At 40.4% G+C, this 21347-nt stretch overlaps 1 protein-coding gene across 4 annotated transcripts in view; it reads left to right on the forward strand.

The window, feature by feature from the left end:
- Nucleotides 1-21347, forward strand: part of pparab (peroxisome proliferator-activated receptor alpha b) — a 33422-nt gene that overhangs the window by 1461 nt on the left and 10614 nt on the right. For 2 of the 4 annotated variants that reach the window (XM_023284215.3, XM_023284214.3), the window contains exons 2-4: nt 12614-12862; nt 16477-16640; nt 19682-19820. In XM_023284215.3, the coding sequence (XP_023139983.1) occupies nt 12655-12862; nt 16477-16640; nt 19682-19820 (511 nt within the window). In that variant the 5' untranslated portion in view covers nt 12614-12654. Of the gene's footprint in view, nt 1-8297; nt 8436-12613; nt 12863-16476; nt 16641-19681; nt 19821-21347 lie in introns of those variants that run through there. The other 2 variants (XM_035954599.2, XM_055009235.1) reach the window with 2 other exon arrangements.

Here is a 21347-nt window from a genome sequence, read left to right on the forward strand (position 1 = left end):
TTTCTGTCACTATTCCTTGAGGGATTTAGAGAATCAATGTGTAAAGCTTTTTTTTTTTCCCAGAATGAAGGAGCATCCCAATATCTTCAATCAATTCCTTATCGTAATGGAAACCGCAAAAGCCAAACTCCTACGTTGTGTAAATTGTGTCCCAGTTTTCTTTTGTTGCAATAATTGTGCAATTGCATGAGGCCTGGCTACATACCACAGTGACTGCTGATTGATATGTGATGGTTGAAGGTTTGTTTATGTTGCTCATGGTGCGAAGAGACTAACATTTTTAATCACAGTTGAAAAGATGTACCTGGAGTTCTAGCTCTTGGCATGTTCCTGAAAAGTGAGACTCTGAAAAAGATCTGAAGACAGATACTCTGCTTCTAAACGCACAGAGATGCAGCTCAGTTGTCTGTGTACCAGGCTTTTACATTTGTCGCCATCTGTTTGTTAACTCTTAAAGTCAGTCTCCACATTGGCGTAACATTTACCTTGGGATCAAAGGTCTTTGCTCAGAACCATTTTACACACCTTATCCTTCTGCTGAGTGTGGTTAAAAATCCATTAGCCATTGCGTAATGCATCAAAATGACAGTGTTTTTTTATTCTTTGTTGACAGAGTAAAGCGAATCCAAATGATCACGTTCAGTATTTGTTCTCCCTTCTGACAAAATGTTGAAAAAGATCATACCAAAATCTGCAAATCAAACCCTGATCAAATAGTAAATCTAAATAAGTTAGCTTTTTTATAACATAAAGGTGAATATCAAGGGTGGGGTTAATGCATTCTCATAAAAGAAGTTCCACATCTGTGTTTTTTTTTTCCGTTCAGACTTGACAGACACTAACGTGCAAATTGTTGCCCAGATCTGGTGCTGCTGCTGGTAATTCACCGTCATCATTGCAGTTGAATGGACACAGTGCATTAGCCTGTCATGCACAGAGCATGAAACCGCCTTTGGAAGCAAACTGGCTGAATCCTGCACAGACATACATTCGTGTTCATATTCTTTTATGAGTTCTTGGTGAACTTGTCTTGCCATTGGTTCCTTTTTTTTTTTTTCCATTGTTAGTTTCAGTCCGACTGAGCTGCTGCACTCTGACAGATTTGTCTCCAGGAACCTGAGACCTGTAATCAGCTTCTGCCTGATCACAGTCGCAGCCTGGAGAGTTGAGGACAAGAACAGAGCGAAAGAGCAAGTTTTCTCAACTCAGCTCCTCAAACAGGACTTTCAGGTTCTCTTTCCTGTTCAGCAGTCTCAAGAGTTTATCAATTGTCTCAGTTGTGGGCCCATGAAGAGATGTATTATAAGCATGTTTCGCAGGAACAGCATAGTTCCACTGACCTATTTTTCAAGTCCCTTCATCACAGACGGTTGAAAAGCGGTGGAAGTCACTGGTCTGTCTCAGATCCTAACATCGAGAATTTGTTTTGTTTGCATTACAGTCAGTTTTAGGGCATGCTTAAACTAAGGCAATGGATTTCCACAAGCTTCTTGAATCTATTTTTACCAGCAAGCACAATCCCAAAGAAAAAAAGCTTCTAGGGGAAAGTGTATTATGTTAGGACTGGTGGTTGGAGCATGCTTGAAACTAATTTGGATGATATGCTGACTATGGTTGCACTCATCAGATGCGACCTTCTCTCAGTTTAGAGAGCTTTGGCCAAAAGGTTAAGTCTGCCTCAACTTATTCCACAATACAATGCAAGAGTGTCTGGTAAAGTCTAACAGAGTAAATTGTTTATTTCTACATTTTACCTCAAGAGTGGAGGATCAAATTATTGCCACTGTGATAACTTTCCAAACTTGTGAAATGCCTCCTCATATTATAGACAGCTGACCAATGTTTTTGGCCTAATAGATGTGTTATTTAAACTGAACTTCCTGGGTCAAATTTCATGGTCTCGCTGGTACCTGTAGTAACACACATGCACCAATGCCAGGCTTTTTTACTCAGTGCTATTTTCAGCCTAAACGTGGTCTTAGCATAACACACTCTGGCTGTTTGTGGTCATTGCTGTGGTTTATTTGTTTTGCAAGTTGTGTCCTCTATTGGCCAAGTTTGACCTTCATCTGAGCCAGATCTATTCCTCTTGAGCCTTCCTTATGGTAAAGTCCTTCTGGGTTGAATAGGATTGGGGCCCTCCAGCCAGACTTAGAGTAAGCAGCTCTGGACAGGAGATTGTCTGTGTTAATGATCGTGGAGAGATGCTATATATAAGCGGAATATATAATATATATGCTGGACCATGAGAGGATTTGACAGAAGGATTTGACTGGTTTACAGCATGAATATCTTTCTGTATGTGCAAGCGTCGCTTCTCTTTAACATCCTGTTTATCGAAGACAGGCACAGTGTTGGAAGATTTGCTCTGAGTGGGGAAGTGGGGTCTGATCCTGGTCCACGTGAGGAAAGGCATGTAGAAATCCTCATCAATGACCTGTCCCTGGAGTTATCTACTCTCCCATTCTAATTATATTACTGACCAAGCCTACTTTCTTTAATCTTCACTCATCAGCTAAGACAAAAAAATCTGTTTTACCTCATTTGACTTTGATTTTGTTGTGGAAAAAAAAGAAAGAAAAGAAAAAAGAACCAAGGCTGGCAGCTAGATATAAAATTAACAGATTCATTCCTTGACTGCAAACAATCTGTTTTAGGACTTACTAATAACAGCTCCCTCTCATTTGTCCTATGTAAGAAGTCAAAAGAACATTTCAGTCTTTTGTTGCACTCAATGATCCTACTACAGTAGCAAATTAGTGTCGCTCTTGTCACTAGGCCTGTGTGCTGCATGCTTCCCCACAAACACGTAGGCTGGTTTGGCAGCCAGAAAGGGGTAACTAAGGACTCCAGCGTCATGCTGGAAAATGAAATAAGATACACACAGCTGTCTAAGGAGAGAGAAATGCTCCCAGCTCCATGTTGTTCTCATCTCAGTTTTAGTGATTTCTGCACTCAGGCACTCCCCACTCTATTGTTTTTCAGCTATGCAGAAACTCCTTTAAAGGTATTGTGTGGACTTATGGAACTCTATCAGCAGTATGGAGAAGTTTTTCTGTTAGTGGATTTCTGTTTTGTCTCGTGCACACAAATGAAGATTGACATGCATGGTCAGATGAATGAAGTCACTGATTTACAGGTAGTGGTAATGCACCAAGAAACACAGCAATGTACCAGCAAAGGCAGGGCAGGAGAAGACTGCTTGCTGCTGAAAACAGAAGTAAAGAATGCAGGATTCAAACAGCTTTTTTTTTGTTTTTTTTTTTGAGGGAGGAAGTGCATTCATCACGTTTGTTAAACCTCAACTGTACACAGTGTATCTTTGTGAGTAACACTGTGATGTGAATATAACTTTTGTTTGTTCGTCAGAAAAACCCACAGGCTACCTATTAAAACCAATTTGGAAAGTTCTTGAGCAAAGATGAAGGTAGCATGAGAGAAGGTTTAAGGCTGCCCTTTCTGGTGGCTTATTCTAGTAGAGATACGACTATCAATCAATGTCGAATTCCCATGCAGCATAGTCTCAATACACTATAAAGTGAAAGGGAATACATGGGATAAAACATACAATCAGCACATAAAATAGCACAAATAAAACAGCCACATGAAGATGATGCTCCTGACTAACTTCTGACTTCTAGAGTAGACTGTAATGATGTAACCAAAGGCATTCAGTCTCAGTTCAAAGATTTCAACTGAATGTGTCTCTGTAACACGTTTTAGGAGACAGGTCCAGAAATAACAGCCACGGTAAGCAAATAAAAGAAACCACCAGAGACTAGCACTGAAAGAGCGAAGAGGCCGTGCTTGTGTATATGCTACAATTATCACTATCATGCAGGTAAATAAATATTTGGACAGTCATGCAATTTTAAGAATTGTGCTCTCTACACTACTGCAATGAATTGAATATTAAGCCATCCTGATTTGGCTGAAGTGCAAACTTTGAGCTTTATTTCAAGGGCTTTAGCAAAAGTACAGCATTGCTCATTTAGGATTTACAGCTATGTTGTACACAGTCCTCCCATTTCCACATGCTTTAAAGTAATTGGACAATTGACTGATAAGCAGTTTTAGAACCAGGTGGGGAATATTTCCTTATTATTTTGTGACAAATTAAGGAGATTAAAGGTCAGCAGTCGCTTCAGAGTGTTGAGTTTATATTTGGTGGCTGTTTTATAGTCTGAAGAAGTGTTGATGCAATTGAAAGAGGCCATCATTAGGCTGAGAAAACAAGCAGACCTATCGAATTGGTAGCAGAAGCTATAGGAAGGGCCATCAACAGTTTGCCAAATTCTTGTGGATTGTCACAGATTTTCTTCCTTGGCGATGAAAAATGTCTGAGCTGCTTTTCATTTACTGATGATGAAACTGAAGGCAGAAAGACCCACAAATAAGAAGCAACTGAAGGTGGTTGCTGTAAGGGCAGTTTGGTATTTGGTGATGGTCATGGGTTGCAGACTTCAGGAGTTCAATGACTGGGGACTTACATTAAGGCAAAGGAAGAAGAATTGCAATAATTAAGTCTGGAAGATACCAATGCATTACTGCTTACAGCATTATGCAGTGATAGAATAGGTCCCAAACTGTCTCTTTGTAATAGTGTAATAGTGATATATGAGACTTGAATGTCAGATGAGAATCAAAAAGGTTTCAGCGGATTTTGACAATTAGCTTTCAGAAATAAAATAAGCATCAATTTCACCACTTCAGTTCTTACAGAAATAAGCAGATTTGGCTGGTCTGACAACTTAAATACCCATGTTTTAACAGCAAGTGACTTGTCGTTGTTTATTAATCTGTGGATTTGTCAATAAATTATTTCCCAAAAAAATGCCCCCTGAAAGTTACAAAAGTCAAAAACTAAATCATGTTCACTAAAAGTTCAAGAGAAAGATTTGCTTGTCACATTACTTAAACGGTTAATCAGTAATAACATCAGTTATCTGTACTGTATCCTTCTGCCACTCAGCACAGTCATTGTTACAGAGTTACTTCTTGATACCAGAAAAGTATCGTTAAATGCAGTACGTCAAGCACAACAATAAATCATAAAAACATTAAGATAACTGGTACAGGTTATAGCCTACAGATGACTCAATAAGGCTGGTTGAATACATACATGTCTCGATTGCTGTCTTGTTACCTCAGCCCTACATCTGTCAAGTGGTAAAAGCAGCTGGAAAAGATTAAAGCAGTTTCTCCACTCTGAAATTTATCGTTTGAATTTAGTGTGGGAGGTTTTGCAATGGTGGCCTGCTTGATCCTTGTGACTGATTTGGAAACAAGTAGAGAGTGGCAGCCAGGAACCCAGTGTTTGGCACAGAAATGAGGTGTTGCTTAAGGACAGTGTTACTAGCTATTGGCAATTTTAACTCCAAGTAACAGTGGAGGTCAAGCTTGCCATTAGTTCAGCTGTCAGTCCATTTAGCACACTGGAATACCTGGTTAAGCCATGGATATACTGCAGGTCAAGGTTGTACAGTAACTGTGTATTTCTCCATGTGACTTCACTGTTTATGATGCATAAGACGCCCTCCAAAGCAGCAAAAATAGATTGTAGTATTTTATAAAAACTACTTGCTCCAATCGCCTGCTCTTCCTTCCTTTTGTTGTATTGCTCTGAGGCAAAGATGTCCCATGAAATTAGTTTATTGTGAATCATGTCTTATAACACAGCCGCTCCATGGCTTCATTTCTCAGTGTTTCCAGCATGAGATATTATTGCCTTTCAGTGCTTACAGGTTATGGGATACTAATATTGATCCACTATCATAGTGTTAAACGCTTACTGTATCATAAAATAAATCTAAAAGTACCTCATCCCTTAGGAGAGAAAACACAAATGGGGATAGCAGCTGTGATTCAGTGTCAGACATGAGAAATGTATTAATGTTACAAACGAAACCTCAAATAAAATGCTTGAGATATTAGAAAGCTAAAAGGACAAAATCCGTTCTGCATTCACTCAACACACGACAATCCATGAGTTTGAATTTTAGACACCTTGTGTGTTGTGGCACCTTCTTCAGAATCGACGACCAGGGGTAGTGGTTGCTTCCACATCAAAAAGTCAGTTTTTTTTTCATATGGAGAATGTTACCACGTACTATCATGTGCTTGTTTTCACTCCACAACACAGGGACACTTTCCACCACGTAATGACGTGCTATAAACAGCCAGAGTGAAGGGTCAGGTCATCACAGGCCTTTGAGGTAACACGATACATTGTCACATTGCGCTGTCTGGTCATATTGTATGGGCTCATCTTTTGTGAGCATGTATGAACATTTATTCTTTTTACAGTGAACACGCTGTCAATGCGGAGGTCAGAGTCCACCGGGGTTTATGTAACTTACTGTTTTATTTCTCAACTCAGTACAGCAGTGGATGCTGAATGTGCTGACAGCCGAGGCAACAGCTCATCTTGAGTAACTCTTAAAACAACAAATCACAACTCCTGTCCATTTCCAAAAGAATGACAAAGAATGATGTGGCAGTAAACGCATCTGACAAGCATCTATCAATCTTGCACTATTTAGCCCACTGAGGCCAAATCATCTGTCAGTATATTTAATCAATCAATCAATCAATCAATCAATCAATCAATCAATCAATCAATCAATCAATCAATCAATCAATCAATCAATCAAGATTTATTTATAGAGCACTTTACAACACTCAAAGGTGACCAAAGTGCTTTCCAGTTAAAATCAAACAATAAAATTAGAATAAAAGCAAATTAAAATAAAGGAACAATAGAACACATGTCAACAAATAAAATCAAGATAAAATGAGATAAAATAAAATAAAATGTCCCCACATTACTGAGTATTAAAAGCCAGTCTAAAAAGATGTTTTGAGCCGGGCTTTGAAAAGGCCAAAGTCAGTGATGGTGTGCATGTCAGGAGGCAGTTTGTTCCAAAGTCTTGGTCCAGCGACTGAAAAGGCTCGATCACCCCAGTGTTTGTACCTGGTCCTAGGGACTTCCAGAAACAGCCGTTTAGAGGACCTTAACGCCCTGTCAGGGTTTCGGACAGAAAGAAGTTCCGTTAAATAAATAGGCGCAAAGCCGTTGAGGGCTTTAAAAACGAAAAGCAAAATTTTAAAATCTATCCTAAAAGAAACTAGAAGCCAGTGGAGGGAAAAGAGGACCGGAGTGATGTGCTGATGCCTTGAAGTGTTCGTCAGGAAACGGGCTGCCGCATTTTGCACCAACTGGAGGCGGCTCAGGGCTGACTGGGAAACACCAACATAAAGAGCGTTGCAATAGTCTATTCGTGAGCTGATAAAAGCATGAATAGTCCTTTCAAGGTCGGTGCGATTTAAAAAAGGCTTTACTTTAGATAAAAGATGTAATTGATAAAAACTCGCTCTGACCACGTTGTCGATCTGTTTGACGAATGTAAAACTGCTGTCAAAAGTAACCCCAAGGTTCTTTACAGACGGTTTTAGCTTTGAAAACACAGAGTCCGAACCCACAAGAACATTGTCACCAAATAAAATGAACTCAGTCTTGTCCTCATTTAGACGGAGGAAATTTTTCCCCAGCCATGACTTGATGTCAAACAAAGATGACAAGTTCTTAAAGTGCACTTAAAGAACAAAAATCTGCACTTAAAACTCCATTACCACATTGCAAAAATATACTATAATGTTGCCAAAAATATTGCAGGCTTAATATGTATATTTAGCCTGCATTGCCTCTAATGTACAACTAAGCAAGATTAAAGAATTTGGTGGACCTTTTGGTGGAAAATTGATATTAATGCAACCAAATATTATAAACATGTCATGCCTTTGAAATTAGTCATGAAAAATATCACGTAAACAGCAAGTTATTTGAAATTTATCTGTTTTTCAAAATGTGGATGTTCTAAAAATAGCAGCCAACATTCGATTTATGCAGTACATAAAACAGTCACTGACTTTGAAATCAGGAGGTAAATGACCTAATAAGAGGATGATTTGTTTGCCATCATATGGCTCGTCTGTCACACAGCTAAAGTCCAATGTCAATCACTTCCACGGCCTGTACTTTGGTCAATCTCCATAACGATAACAGGGCGCCGACCAGCATATCAGCCCGGAGTGATAAGGGTTCACTCGAGTGTTTACACTGCCGGCATGGTCGAGACTGAGCTCATAGAATGAACTCTTCAAACAAATGGACACGCTGGTGGGACTGCCCCATCAGCCCACACAGCTTCCCAGTGACCACCATTATGCCCTCTGGAACCCTTCTTCTTACAGGCCTGTCATCACTCAGGCCACAAGACAGATGGATTAAACATTAACCTGTGGTACACGCTCTGTCTCTCAAACATGCATGCACACATACACTCAATGATCATGCAAACTGTCAGGAAGAGCTTGATGTCATGTTGTCAGGGACCAATGTTGCATGGAAGATGTCAAGTTTTTGGATGAGGAAGGTAGGGCGGTAGTGTTCTGTTTACTGAAGTTATTATTAGGCTTTCATCTTTTTCAAACTGTACTTGGTGGCAGTCATTGGAAAACCACATTTTATAGATTGTTGATTTTATTCCAGCACCACTGATAAATATGTGAGGAGTTTATTCGTCTTCAATCTCTTTGTTGTCAAGGTGCTTTTTATTGCACTTGGAAGTAGTGCAGTATTGTTTGTAATGTTTTTTTCCACACCTTGTTGAGACAGGCCCATACACACCTCTAATGTCTAGGTCTGCTACCTACTTTATCTGTGTTTTCTTGTCATCACACCCTGTGATGTTTGCTGTCCTCATTCCTGTTGGGTTTGGAAAGCTTCAAGCTCTATTGGATTCCTCTGAGACAATAGTTAGTCACAGAGGCTGCATGACTTTACCCTCTTAGCAATCAGCTGTGGCCAGATAAGTGTCTGGATGTATACAATATATGTCACGAGATCGGATAACGTTATCCCTGTAAGTGATAGATGTCACCATGGAGGCAGCGCAGGGGATTGTTAGTTCATTTTCTTAAAAGATCTCAGATGACTGAGTAAAGTAACTTCATGCTGTTCGATGTTCTTTCCTGTGGGGAGACTAAGAAGTTGTCTGCATGTCTGGGTCATGTTCAAAGCATGTTTATCTGCTTCAGCCAGAGCTTACTAGCTGTTTCATGGCCTGTCTGGTTAATGCGGGACTTGACTGCATTGGATGAGCAGAATGTGGGGGGCTGGGTGGCCATGCTAAGCAGGAATCCATTGGACTGTATGGATTATTTATGCTCCACTCGCACATACAGCCATGTGATCACTGGTTCAGACTGCTAATACACATTTAACCTATTTTTGAAGCAAATCAAAATGGTATTTATTGATTTGAATGTGAAACAGGAGATTGCAGCCATCTTCACATGCCTCTTGCCCGCCCCCTACTTCTGACTTCAAAGCCTGATTTGTGTGTCGGCATTGTCATGGCATTGTCATGGTGACCTTACTGGTTGGCGGCCTTTTTTTTTTTTGTAGTCCCCCTCATTCCATTTTGGGCGCTAACGCACACACAAACACATATGACCTTGCTCATCTTCCACTCAGCGTGCACAGTGCCCTCAGCAGGCTCGGTTGAGTGAGCACAAGAGAGGTCTTGACCTGTGAGACAAAGGCTTGCTGTTACCGTAGGAACTGCTGTTTTCTTTTCTCTCTGCCTCACTTGCTCGGTCTGTCTCACACATTGCTGGTAAAGACTCTGTAATGTAGCTTAACTGACATTCCTCTCCACCCCCCCATGTCTCTCTCTGTCTTTCTCTATCTCAATCCACTAGACCTCCGCAGTCTGCAGCTAATCGGCTCTGTGTGTTTACATTCTTATGGATAGTATGTTGGTGGCAACATGAGGTTAGCTTGGTCCATCACTTCATAGCTGCTGGTTGGGAGGTCATGAGTTCAGTGAAGGACTTGTGCTTTGTATGTTATTTAAATAGAAAGTCATGCGTGCTCTGGGAGTGTTGATACAAAACGTTGTCCTCAAGTCCACTTTAGATTGATTTATATCTGAACTGTGCAAGACTTTTACAACCGCAAATTCGTCTCATCTTACCACTAGATTATATGTGCAGGTTAATGGAGTTTTGTGTGAATAGATAGTATAGATGTTTGCTAAGCTGTAACCAAGAAGCTTCTGTATTTTTCTCCTTGAAGCAATAATATAATGAGACAGTGCTGAGTGAAACGAGTGTATGAAACAGGATGTCCTCAAAAGGAAGACCTGAGGGTCAGGAGCTAGAGGCTGAATGCTAAAGAGGTTTACTTTGTGCGAGCAGAGCTAACACTGCCTCCATTCAGAATTACAAGTATATTGTAGAGTGAGTAGCTCAGTAAAGCCGCCTGCTGACATGCCAGGCCTCTTTTCATGTAGACGAGTGTTTTTAACGAGTGGGAATCTCAAGGTTATTCACTATCAGACACCATTTCGTTCCTCTGGGCTTTAAATCTTGATGATAAACTCATTGCATTTTGATTTCTGTTAACCTAAAAACACTGCCACAACCCTTTTTATCATTAGCTGTTCAGTTATCAGTCTTCAAAATATATTAGCATGTCTTTCCTATGCCAGTATAGACAGTGTTTCCAAAACTCCTGTTCTTAACATGCCAAAGCATGTGTATACCTTGTTACTATCAAGCTTCCTCTAATGTATTTACAAAAGCTTAGTGTGCTGATGAACTGGTTTCCTGTGCACAAGTGCCTAGATTTATTGCATTATTTTCCCAGCTCCCTTATGTGCAGTTAAGGCATCGCTAAACTAATCAGCAAACAAGATTGAAGCAGTATGAATCCTTACTTTGCTCTACAACAATTTCGATTTCTTTTCTTTTACTTGTTTTGTGGTTTTAAAACACAGCTCAGAGCTGGTCTGTTTCACATCCGCCCTAAACATCTCACGTGGCTGGACTTTGAATAAAGCTGCTATTTGAAGTGCATCAGAGTCAAAGTAGGGCATTTTGAAATTAATTTATTATCTCAGTAATTGGTTGACAATTCATTGGAATTTTTCATTGGTATTTTTCATTGATACCAATGAAAAATACTGAATGTTGGATCCAATTATCTGCCAGGTCTATAGTCAATCAATCCTTTCGCTGAATGCAAAACTATATGCAAATGACCTATAGGTAGCTGCTTCAATGTTATACCATTCTTTTCTGTCATTAGATCTTTTAAATAGATGCACAGGGAGTACTGAGGACAGAAAATTTTTGATCATGCATTCTCTCTCTCTTCTTAAATACCCGACAGTACATTTCACAGTTAGGGCAAGTTAAGGTGAAACTAAAGGCGGTCATGTGTTAAGGTATGGAATGGCTCAGAACAACCAGCAGCTGCTGTCTTATAGTCCTATAGCCCCCCACCCACATCTCAGTGTCACCCTCCACCTCCACTTGTTTGATGTTCTTAGCAGGACCTGATGGGAAGGGCTTAGGAAAGATTGACCCAGTTTACGAGTATGTATGAAGTTAGAATATGCGATGTTAAGTCCATTCCGTCTGCCACACTTAAGCTTAGCCAGAGAGGCAAACCCAATTCCTAATGTACTTTCCTGTGTACCTCATAGCTCCCCCAGTTCCCACTGTGCAATTCAGCAAAATTTCATGTACATGCCAGCATGTTTCTTGCAGCCCACCCCAGACCCAGCCTTCATTCACATCACAGTTTTAGCCAGCCCAGTGACCTACATTCATACCTCCACATGTCTGTGCCTTACTCTGTCCCTGTGTCCCCGGTCCTTTTCTTTCTGCAGCTCTATGAAGTTTGTGTGGCCACGGTTACTGTACTTGGAGTGAGTAGCTCATAGGAGTGGAGGATCCTGTGTTATGTCATAAGATACTCCACATCCTTCACGGCCTACTGAACAACGTGCATCGCCTGGTGATGTACGCAGGTCAGAAGGTCATAGAAGAATTGTGTGCAGTGAAGGATAATGGAGTACTTTGTGTCGTGTTGATATTCACTGAAACATCTCAACAGCTTTTGGATGACTTGTGCTACAATTTAGTGCAGACATTCATCGTGCCCAGAGGATGAATCCTCAGAAGCTGGATGATCTTCTGACTAGTCTTCTTGTGCCACTAGCAGGTCAAAATGTTCATTTATGTAATGAGGTATCACAACATCCTCCAGATTGATGGGTAAAAAACAGACAATCATGATTGATAGAAGATATATCCTGAGATCCTCTGGTGCCACGATGAGATTCACGTTCGTGACTGTGAGTTACCACAAACAACTTTTGGGTGGATTGCCATGAGTTTCATACAGATATTCATCTCCTACCTTTAACTTTGCTTTTAGCGTGATCATCAGGTCAAACTTTTAAAATGTTTGAAGCAAACGCAGCGTGAGTATGTTAAACTAAGAGGATGCACATGGTAAACACATGGAGTAAAGTGCAGCATGTTAGCATTGTTAATGTGAGCATGTTGGCAAGCTGACAATAGTATTTGATACAAAGCACTGCTGTATGTAAGTTCAACCTTATGTTAGACTTGTAGTCTCTTGAATTTATGAGGTAAAAATAGAAATCATGTCGTCTTCCTCTGCCTGTCGATGCTTTCATGTCACCTCTTTGACCTCTGTTTTTCTCTGTACCCTCCCCCTATGCCTGGTCTCCAGTCTGATGAGTGAGAGTGCTGCCAGCCTGCTCCTCCACCACAATGGTCGACATGGAGAGCCACTACCATCCCCCTTCTCCCCTGGAGGACTCAGTGCTGGACAGCCCTCTGTGCGCTGATGATGATTTCCTGGGTGGCATGGAGGAGCTCCAGGATATCTCCCAATCCATCAATGACGATGCCCTAAGCTCCTTTGATGTCCCCGAATACCAGTCCTCCAGCAATGGCTCAGAAGGTTCAACTGTCCTAGGTATATATAGTTAAGTGACAATTCAGGGTTTGCTCCCACACACTCATTTCACTGTTTGTGAGTGCTCACAGCAACTCAATGTAAAGTCCTTACCATCCCTGTTGTTGCCAGAGTGGGGGTCCCTCAGTTTAGCCCCTTAATCCTTAATGTGCTCCAGCTGTATGTTCAGAGAGGACATACACTTTGGCTATTTTTCCCACTTGCCTTACCCTGCAGCAAGGTTGTGCTGCAGCCCTTTCTTTCCTCAGATTGTTGATTGACCTAATTTTTTAGGTCTTTGGGCAATGGGTCCTTTGATTGATTGATGTATCATTTTCTGTCTCTGACTAGCTGAGTTCCATGATGCATTTCCTTTCCAATTTCCTGCCCATTTCTTTCAGTTTTTCCTCCTTCTCTCACACCTTATTTTCCTCTTGTCTTCTGCACTCCCCAGTTATAACTCTCTTACTTCCTCCAACCCTTCTCCTCGCCCCATGTCCAAAGAGGAATTCGCACATTCCTCAGCCACCACGCACAACCTCTCAGGAAACATCCACTTTGCTGCTGAGTTTCCTCCTGAATAGACACTGATGTCTGGTAAATTTATGCACCAGTAAAATTATGCAACCAGCGAAGAAGTCGTGAAAGATAAACATTTAATGGGAGAATGGATGGTGTGAGTGTTGGAGGAAGAAGGAAAGGCGAAAAGAGTGTGAGGAAGGCACCGCAGAAGCATTTAATGATGTAATGGAAAAGTCAGTGAGAGTGGGTTTAGGATTTATGGGTGTTTAGAAGTGCAGAGATAGTGAGAGACAGAAGCAACACTGACATGCTTTTCATGTCCACACTCAGTTGAAACATGTGCACTTGCACCAGGCAGGAACATAACTCACTGCCAAATGCTGCTTATCCCTGTTCTGGCGTCGCTCACCTGAACTCATGTGGCTTGACTTAGTGCCACTGTTTTGTACCGTTTTCGCTAAGCTATTTGTGTTTCAAGCAAGTTCTACCAACCATGTTCCCTCATAAGTTGGAAATAGAAAACTGCTGGCAACCCACGGCACATCCTGTGACCTGCCATCCACGAGGAACCTTAGTTATGCTACTACATAATGCTGTTACACATTCGATAGGCAACACACCACAGACGTCATGTTAATATCTCTGAATAAATAGTTGCTGTGATGGAACAGACTGTCTTTGTTGGAGGCAAAGAGGTCAAACTGTACTTGAATTTCACTACTTCTTTGCCAGAGGAAGATGAAACAGTAGAGGTTCCTTCATTAAAGCAGATTTAGATTTTTATTTTTACTTCAAATCTCTCGAGATGATGAGTCAATTGGTTGTCTGATTGTGGTAACAAGACCACCTTGTATCCCACACGTGGACAAAATTGTTGGTACCCCTCGGTTAATGAAAGAAAAACCCACAATGGTCACAGAAATAATTTGAATCTGACAAAAGTAATAATAAATAAAAATTCTATGAAAATTAACCAATGAAAATCAGACATTGCTTTTGAACCGTGTTTCAACAGAATTATTTTAAAAAATAAACTCATGAAGCAGGCCTGGACAAAAATGATGGTACCCCTAGAAAAGACTGAAAATAATGTGACCATAGGGACATGTTCAATCAAGGTGTGTCCTCTAATTAGCATCACAGGTGTCTACAAACTTGTAATCAGTAAGTCGGCCTATTTATAGGATTACAAGTAGTCACTGTGCTGTTTGGTGACATGGTGTGTACCACACTAAACATGGACCAGAGGAAGCCAAGGAGAGAGTTGTCTCAGGAGATTAGAAAGAAAATTATAGACAAGCATGTTAAAGGTAAAGGCTATAAGACCATCTCCAAGCAGCTTGATGTTCCTGTGACTACAGTTGCACATATTAATCAGAAATTTAAGATCCATGGGATTGTAGCCAACCTCCCTGGACGTGGCCGCAGGAGGAAAATTGATGACAAATGGATGCAATGGATAATAGAAATGGTAACAAAAGAGCCCAGAACAACCTCTAAAGACATTAAAGGTAAACTCCAAGGTCAAGGTACATCAGTGTCAGATCACACCATCCGTTGTCGTTTGAGCCAAAGTGGATTTGATAGGAGACGACCAAGGAGGACACCATTGTTGAAAACAAATCATAAAAAAGCCAGGAATTTGCCAAACTGCATGTTGACAAGCCACAAAGCTTCTGGGAGAATGTCCTATGGACAGACAAGACAAAACTGGAACTTTTTGGCAAGGCACATCAGCTCTATGTTCAAAGACGTAAAAATGAAGCATATCAAGAAAAGAACACTGTCCCTACTGTGAAACATGGAGGAGGATCTGTTATGTTCTGGGGCTGCTTTGCTGCATCTGGCACAGGGTGTCTGAATCTGTGCAGGATACAATGAAATCTCATGACTATCAAGGTATTCTAGAGAGAAATGTGCTGCCCAGTGTCAGAAAGCTTGGTCTCAGTTGCAGGTCATGGGTCTTGCAACAGGATAATTGAACGAAAACACAAAGCTAAAAACAGCTAAGAATGGCTAAGAGGAAGACATTGGACTATTCTGAAGTGGCCTTCTATGAGCCCTGATCTAAATCCTATTGAACATCTGTGGAAGGAGCTGAAACATGCTGTCTGGAGAAGGAACCCTTCAAACCTGAGACAACTGGAGCAGTCTGCCCATGAGGAGTGGACCAGAATACCTGCTGAGAGGTGCAGAAGTCTCACTGACAGTTACAGAAATGGTTTGATTGCAGTGATAGCCTCAAAAAGTTGTGCAACAAAATATTAAGTTAAGGGTAACATCATTTTTGTCCAGGCCTGTTTCATGAGTTTATTTTTTAAAATAATTCTGTTGAACCACTGTTCAAAAGCAATTTCTGATTTTCATTGGTTAATTTTCATAGAATTTTTATTTACTGTTACTTTTGTCAGATTCAAATTATTTCTGTGATCATTGTGGGTTTTTCTTTCATTAACCGAGGGGTACCAACAATTTTGTCCATGTGTGTATATGATGTGGGCCAAAACAACATGGGAATAACTGGTATGCTTGTCTAAATTTATTAAGTTGTGTGCACCTTGTATGAAATACGGAAGTGAACTCAGCACACATTTTCTGAGCTTCACCAAAAATGAGGATGATGGCAGGTGTTTGATTGGAATTAACTAGTGTTAAAGAGAGTTTGTAGCTGTTCTGTCATCATAGAGATCCTTACATAAATGGTACAAATGGAAATGAGAGTACACACTTGGATGGTCTTGCCTCAAATGCTCCAAGACTGTACAATCTAAAAATGGCAGAAATAAATATATAAACAATGAAGCTTCCTGTATACTGTCTCATCTTCATGCACCTGGTCAGCTACTGTCTGAAGTGGGTATGCTTATTGGAAAGTCAGTTTTGGAAGACTGTTTGCTAGCAAAATGTTGGATGATGGATGAATTTTTAGAAACAGATCCTTAAAGTTAATTTAATATGGCTGAATAATCATCCCCTCCTTACTGTTTAAATTCAAATTATCATAATATCTTCAACAGACTTGTCACTTTACTGATTATCCATTTAGCAGAAACAGTAATCAGGGGCAATAGTGCCATGGCACATTTAACCACCCACATGTTTGTGTTCTGTAGATGCCCTGACACCAGCATCCAGCCCATCGTCAGTGGTTTATGGAATGGCAACAAGCCAGGACGAGTTCTCATCTTCCTCCTCATCACTCAACCTGGAGTGCCGAGTGTGTGCTGACCGCGCCTCGGGCTACCACTACGGAGTCCACGCCTGTGAGGGCTGCAAGGTGAGACGAAAACTGCATGTATACATTACACAGTCAAATTAGTACTTCTATCTGTATTAGAAATGTCGGAGTATACTTGACCAATGAAGGCATTAAAGAATGAGCAAATGTCCTCTCCTGATCTCCCTTATCTCCTCATCCTAAACTGTGTATCACGCACTTACTTTCTCTTTGGGTTGACGTTATGTCAATATCCACTCCTTCTTCCTCGTATACATATTAACCAAATTCTAACAATACAGTAAATCATAATTTCTAACAATACAGTAAATCATAATTTCTAACAATACAGTAAATCATAATTTAAGGTATAACTCTGAGAAGGTAGGACACGCCAGACCGAACCCACAGGCAGTGTGTCTTGTGACTAATGATAATTCCTAAAAGCATCAGAAATACCAAGCTCGGCCTTCACACGTGGTGGCTCAATAATCTTTTAGTTAATTGTTTACCAGTTGTGTTGAAGAACAACCCAAGGCTATTTTGAAGAGGTGCCAAAGGACAAAGATAGCGTAACTTGAGGTGTTAGTCCATGTGTTTTTCAGCCTATGTTGGCATGTCAGATTTTTTGTTTTCTTTTATATTTTGTTTCTTTTGTATTTCTTTGTTTTCTATCTATATGTAGTTACTCACAGGGGGAAAAAAAACTATGTAAAAATAACTACCGAAGCAAGAAACAGTCCTAGACCTCCTCTCTGTGAATCCAATATGTTCCAACTAAATGTGTCGGTCATGAAAGGGAGCACGAATTTCCGGAAGCTATAGTTAAATTCAGTCAGAGTAGCATCTTACTGGGGTGTGCAACTGCGTAGTAGTGGAATTATTGTGTCTTGGTGTTCATGTAGTGGCAGTATATGGTTATATACATAAGTATGCGCGTTACTGTGCATCCATGCATCAAATTCACAAGTATCAACAATAGAGGCATTGGCCGGTCAACAAAGAGTTGCTTCATTTATGCTGGGTGACATTGTAAAGCTGTAAAATGAGCAAGCAACAGCTTATCAGAAAAGTCAAGGTAAATTTATTGAGCTTAACACCTGCCTTTAGAAGTGAATCATGTCAAAGTGCATCTGTTAGAAGTGGCCTACCATAACTTCAATCAGCTGAAGGTTGCCCTCATGAACCATTGTGCACCTTATTTGGTAAAATTAAGTGTTCCGTTTGTAGCTCACTTAAGCTGGAAAATGTTATTGATTGTCATATTTAGAAGAAACTGAACCCTGATAACCCTAATAACTGTGTGCAGAGTGACTGTGAATGATAGAAAATAAAGGACTAAGTCATTGATCAAACTCCAAAAAGCTAATTTCTGTCTTCTAGAGTTTCATATTTAGAAGTTCTTCTGTGGAAATAATCATTTCCTGTCTTAACCCTTTGATGCGCAACATGGGTCAAAAGTGACCCAAATCCAATGGAAAATGGGTATCTTCTGACCAACACTGCACATCAAAGAGTTAAAATGGCTCAGATGTAACTCTACACTGTTCGTCCCTTTAGAATTTGCAGGCCTTTGTCACATTGGAGTATTTCAATCATTCATGTCTGAACTGGAGACTAATTCTGATAAAGGATAATGATACAGGAAGTCCCACCTACCAAATGACAGGACTGGTTCCACAGGTTTGTTACATGTGAAACCCAAGAAGTCTGAATCTGTATTTTTGAGACTGCTTAGAGAACGCTGCTGTTTCAGGGTTGAAGTTCTCAACCATGGGGGTGACTGCTTATTTCACTCATGGATTGTTTTAAAACGTTTTAAAAACCATCATATGGACATGTCAACAAGGGGAAACACTTGACTTTCACAAATTGGCACAAACTCAGACGTTAAAGCGTCTGAAAAACTTGTAGATTTCTTTCGGACATTAAATATTTATGGCTAAATAGTCTATAATCACAGTTATTGGTAAGGAAAATGGCTTATGGTTTTTCTATTGATAGCATAACAGTCAATCCCTCCAAAATAGGAATTACATTCTAATGCCTATTTTGCTTAAGTTTGATTGTTGCTTAGAAATGCCTGACAGTGCCTTTTTCTCTTAAAGTCTGACTCACTTCAATACACTGATAATAGCACATGCACAACACAAATCTCACGTGTAAAAATTGCCTGTTCGTACACCATAGGTCACTCTTTTATTGTGAAAAGCTGATTGGGGAAAATTGATTTTAAGGCCTGTAAGGGAGTTGGTTGTCAGCAGTTGTAAAATTTTCCGAACACACTCACATACACATGCATTTACACCTTCCCATGTGCAGATTTTCCTCTGTTATGTGGATAAAAGAAGTGTCTACATGAAGCATATTTGGACAAAACTGAAATTTTGGCTGTCATCCTGGTTTTATGCCTGTTTGTGTGTACGTGTCAGGCAAGAGGTTAGTGGGTGGAAGTCAGCTGGAGTTACTCAACATGTGCTCACATGGTTGTAGCATGTCTGTGTAATCTGCGTTGTATGTCCATGTGTGTGTCTTTCAAACTGTGTGTGGGTGTCTGTATGTATTTTGGCCCGCTTTGTGACACCCTTTGATAAGACAGAAATTTGCTATCAAGCGTGGCTTAATGTGTTGTTGGGTAATTCCCCAGGCGATTTTCTACCCTCCATCCAACCACAAATGTGCCATGTGGTCCAAGTGTTGCTCACAAAAGTTACATTTTTCTTTTTGTCAGAGTTGTGTAAGCAGGGAATCCCCAGTGGTGCAACAAAGCATCTGATATTGTCATTCACCACTAATATGTGAACAAATAACTGTTTTTCTAATGCCGCAAGTTGGTCAATAGTTTGTTCTCTGAAACTGGTTGCATAGCAGCTGAGTTTATTAAAGGTAATTTACTATACTGGTTACTTTTCAGGTTTATTAGATTTTTTTAAACAAATGTTACACTGAGTGAAGCATTTGTTCTAATCTTGTTTATAGATTTTTAATAGCTTCTCGTTGCTACAGTTAAAAATAAATGTCAAAACATTACCGGTAGTGCAGTGTTTGCTTCTTGTGAGCAGTATTTACATTTCTTATGTTTCCCCACCTCATTCCTTCAGGGTTTTTTTCGGCGGACCATCCGTCTGAAGCTGGAGTATGACAAATGTGAGCGCCGCTGCAAAATCCAAAAAAAGAACCGCAACAAGTGCCAATACTGCCGCTTCCAGAAGTGCCTGTCGGTGGGCATGTCCCACAATGGTGAGTCCTACAGAGTGCAGACAACGGCAGGTCTGGGCAATACTTCAGCCTCAGCAGCACATATGCACACACACACACGCACACACAAACATCCATGGTTCTTGTTCCTTGTAAACACACATTACTTAACAGAATACCACATATGCACGGTTTGCCAAGACAAACAGAAGAGGCGCATGTGCACATAATTAGCACAAATAGCCTCTAACATCCCAGTTGGGTGTTGAGTTGCATGTTAAGGCAAGTCACTGACTAAAAACTCATTTGGGCTTTATGTATTCTCCAAAATGTGCCACTTTGAACCATTGATATTTTACAGTTAGATCTTCAACCCATGCAGTTACAGTACATGGTCTTTCATGTCTTAGCAGTGCTACAGTCACATTGCATTACAGTTGTATTGACTAAACCCCCTTGACCCATTTGGTGCAGATATGTGAACAGGAAGGGAAATCAGATGACTTTGTGGATTTGTCCACCTGATCATGTTATTTCAGGCTCACAAACACGTGGATCTCACTGATTGCAAGGTTTGCTGCACATGTAGCTGTGAAAAAGAAGAAGGACCAGTTTTGAGACTGAAATATCTAAAGTAATTTTCGTCAGTATTGTTTATACACCGATGATACTTGTGCGTGAACAGCACATTCAATAGTTGATCTTCCCGACACTTCTGTTTATGTTGAGACTGAATAAAATCCAGTGTTTTATCGCAACCATTTCTGTTCCTCTTACAGTGTTCAAATAAGAATAAATTACTATTTTGAAGCAAGTCCGAACCAGCATACCAACATTTGTAATTATTAGCCTCAATCAGCCTTGAACATTCGGACACTGCAATTTTACTCCATTTGTCTCTGCAAAACTGCTGCAAATTCTCCACTGGGCTGAGGTCTGTGCTCTGCCTCAGCCACTCCAGAACCTTCAGCTTATCTTTAAACCATTTCTTTGTAGCTTTGGCTGCATGCTTCAGGTGATTGGCTTGCTGGAAAGCAAATCTTGTTCCAAACTGCGAATCTCTTGCAGACTACATAAGGCTGTCTTGTGCCAGAACTTCCCCATCCTTTGCTGCATTTATTTTACCCTCTACCTTCACAAATCTTCCAGGGCTTGCTGCTGAGAAGCATTCCCACATCATGATGGTGCCACCACCATGCTTCATGATGAGGATGGTGTGGATGTGACGCTGAATACTTTTTATAGGCACTGTACATCTGTTAAGAGAATAAATCAACATATCTACTTTTTGAATGGAATACTACTCAGCTGCACATGCAACAAATGTAATCACCCTGAACACAACAGAGTTTCTGAAAGGCTTATGTTACATTTCCTTTTTGCTCTTTGAAATACAGAGATTTTGGGTTAGGGTTAGGTATTGGTGGTGTCTTTCTGTCAGAGGGTTAAAAAAGATCAATGCAGTCAGTGAGTTCACATAGAGACTGTGCATACTTTGCAGATTTTCCATACTGGTCATAGTGAACTTGACTGGACAGAAGAAAGAGTCTTGTTGTGTTATTGACTTAA

This window comes from Amphiprion ocellaris, chromosome 3, assembly GCF_022539595.1.
Source record: "Amphiprion ocellaris isolate individual 3 ecotype Okinawa chromosome 3, ASM2253959v1, whole genome shotgun sequence".
Classification (NCBI taxonomy): domain Eukaryota; kingdom Metazoa; phylum Chordata; class Actinopteri; family Pomacentridae; genus Amphiprion; species Amphiprion ocellaris.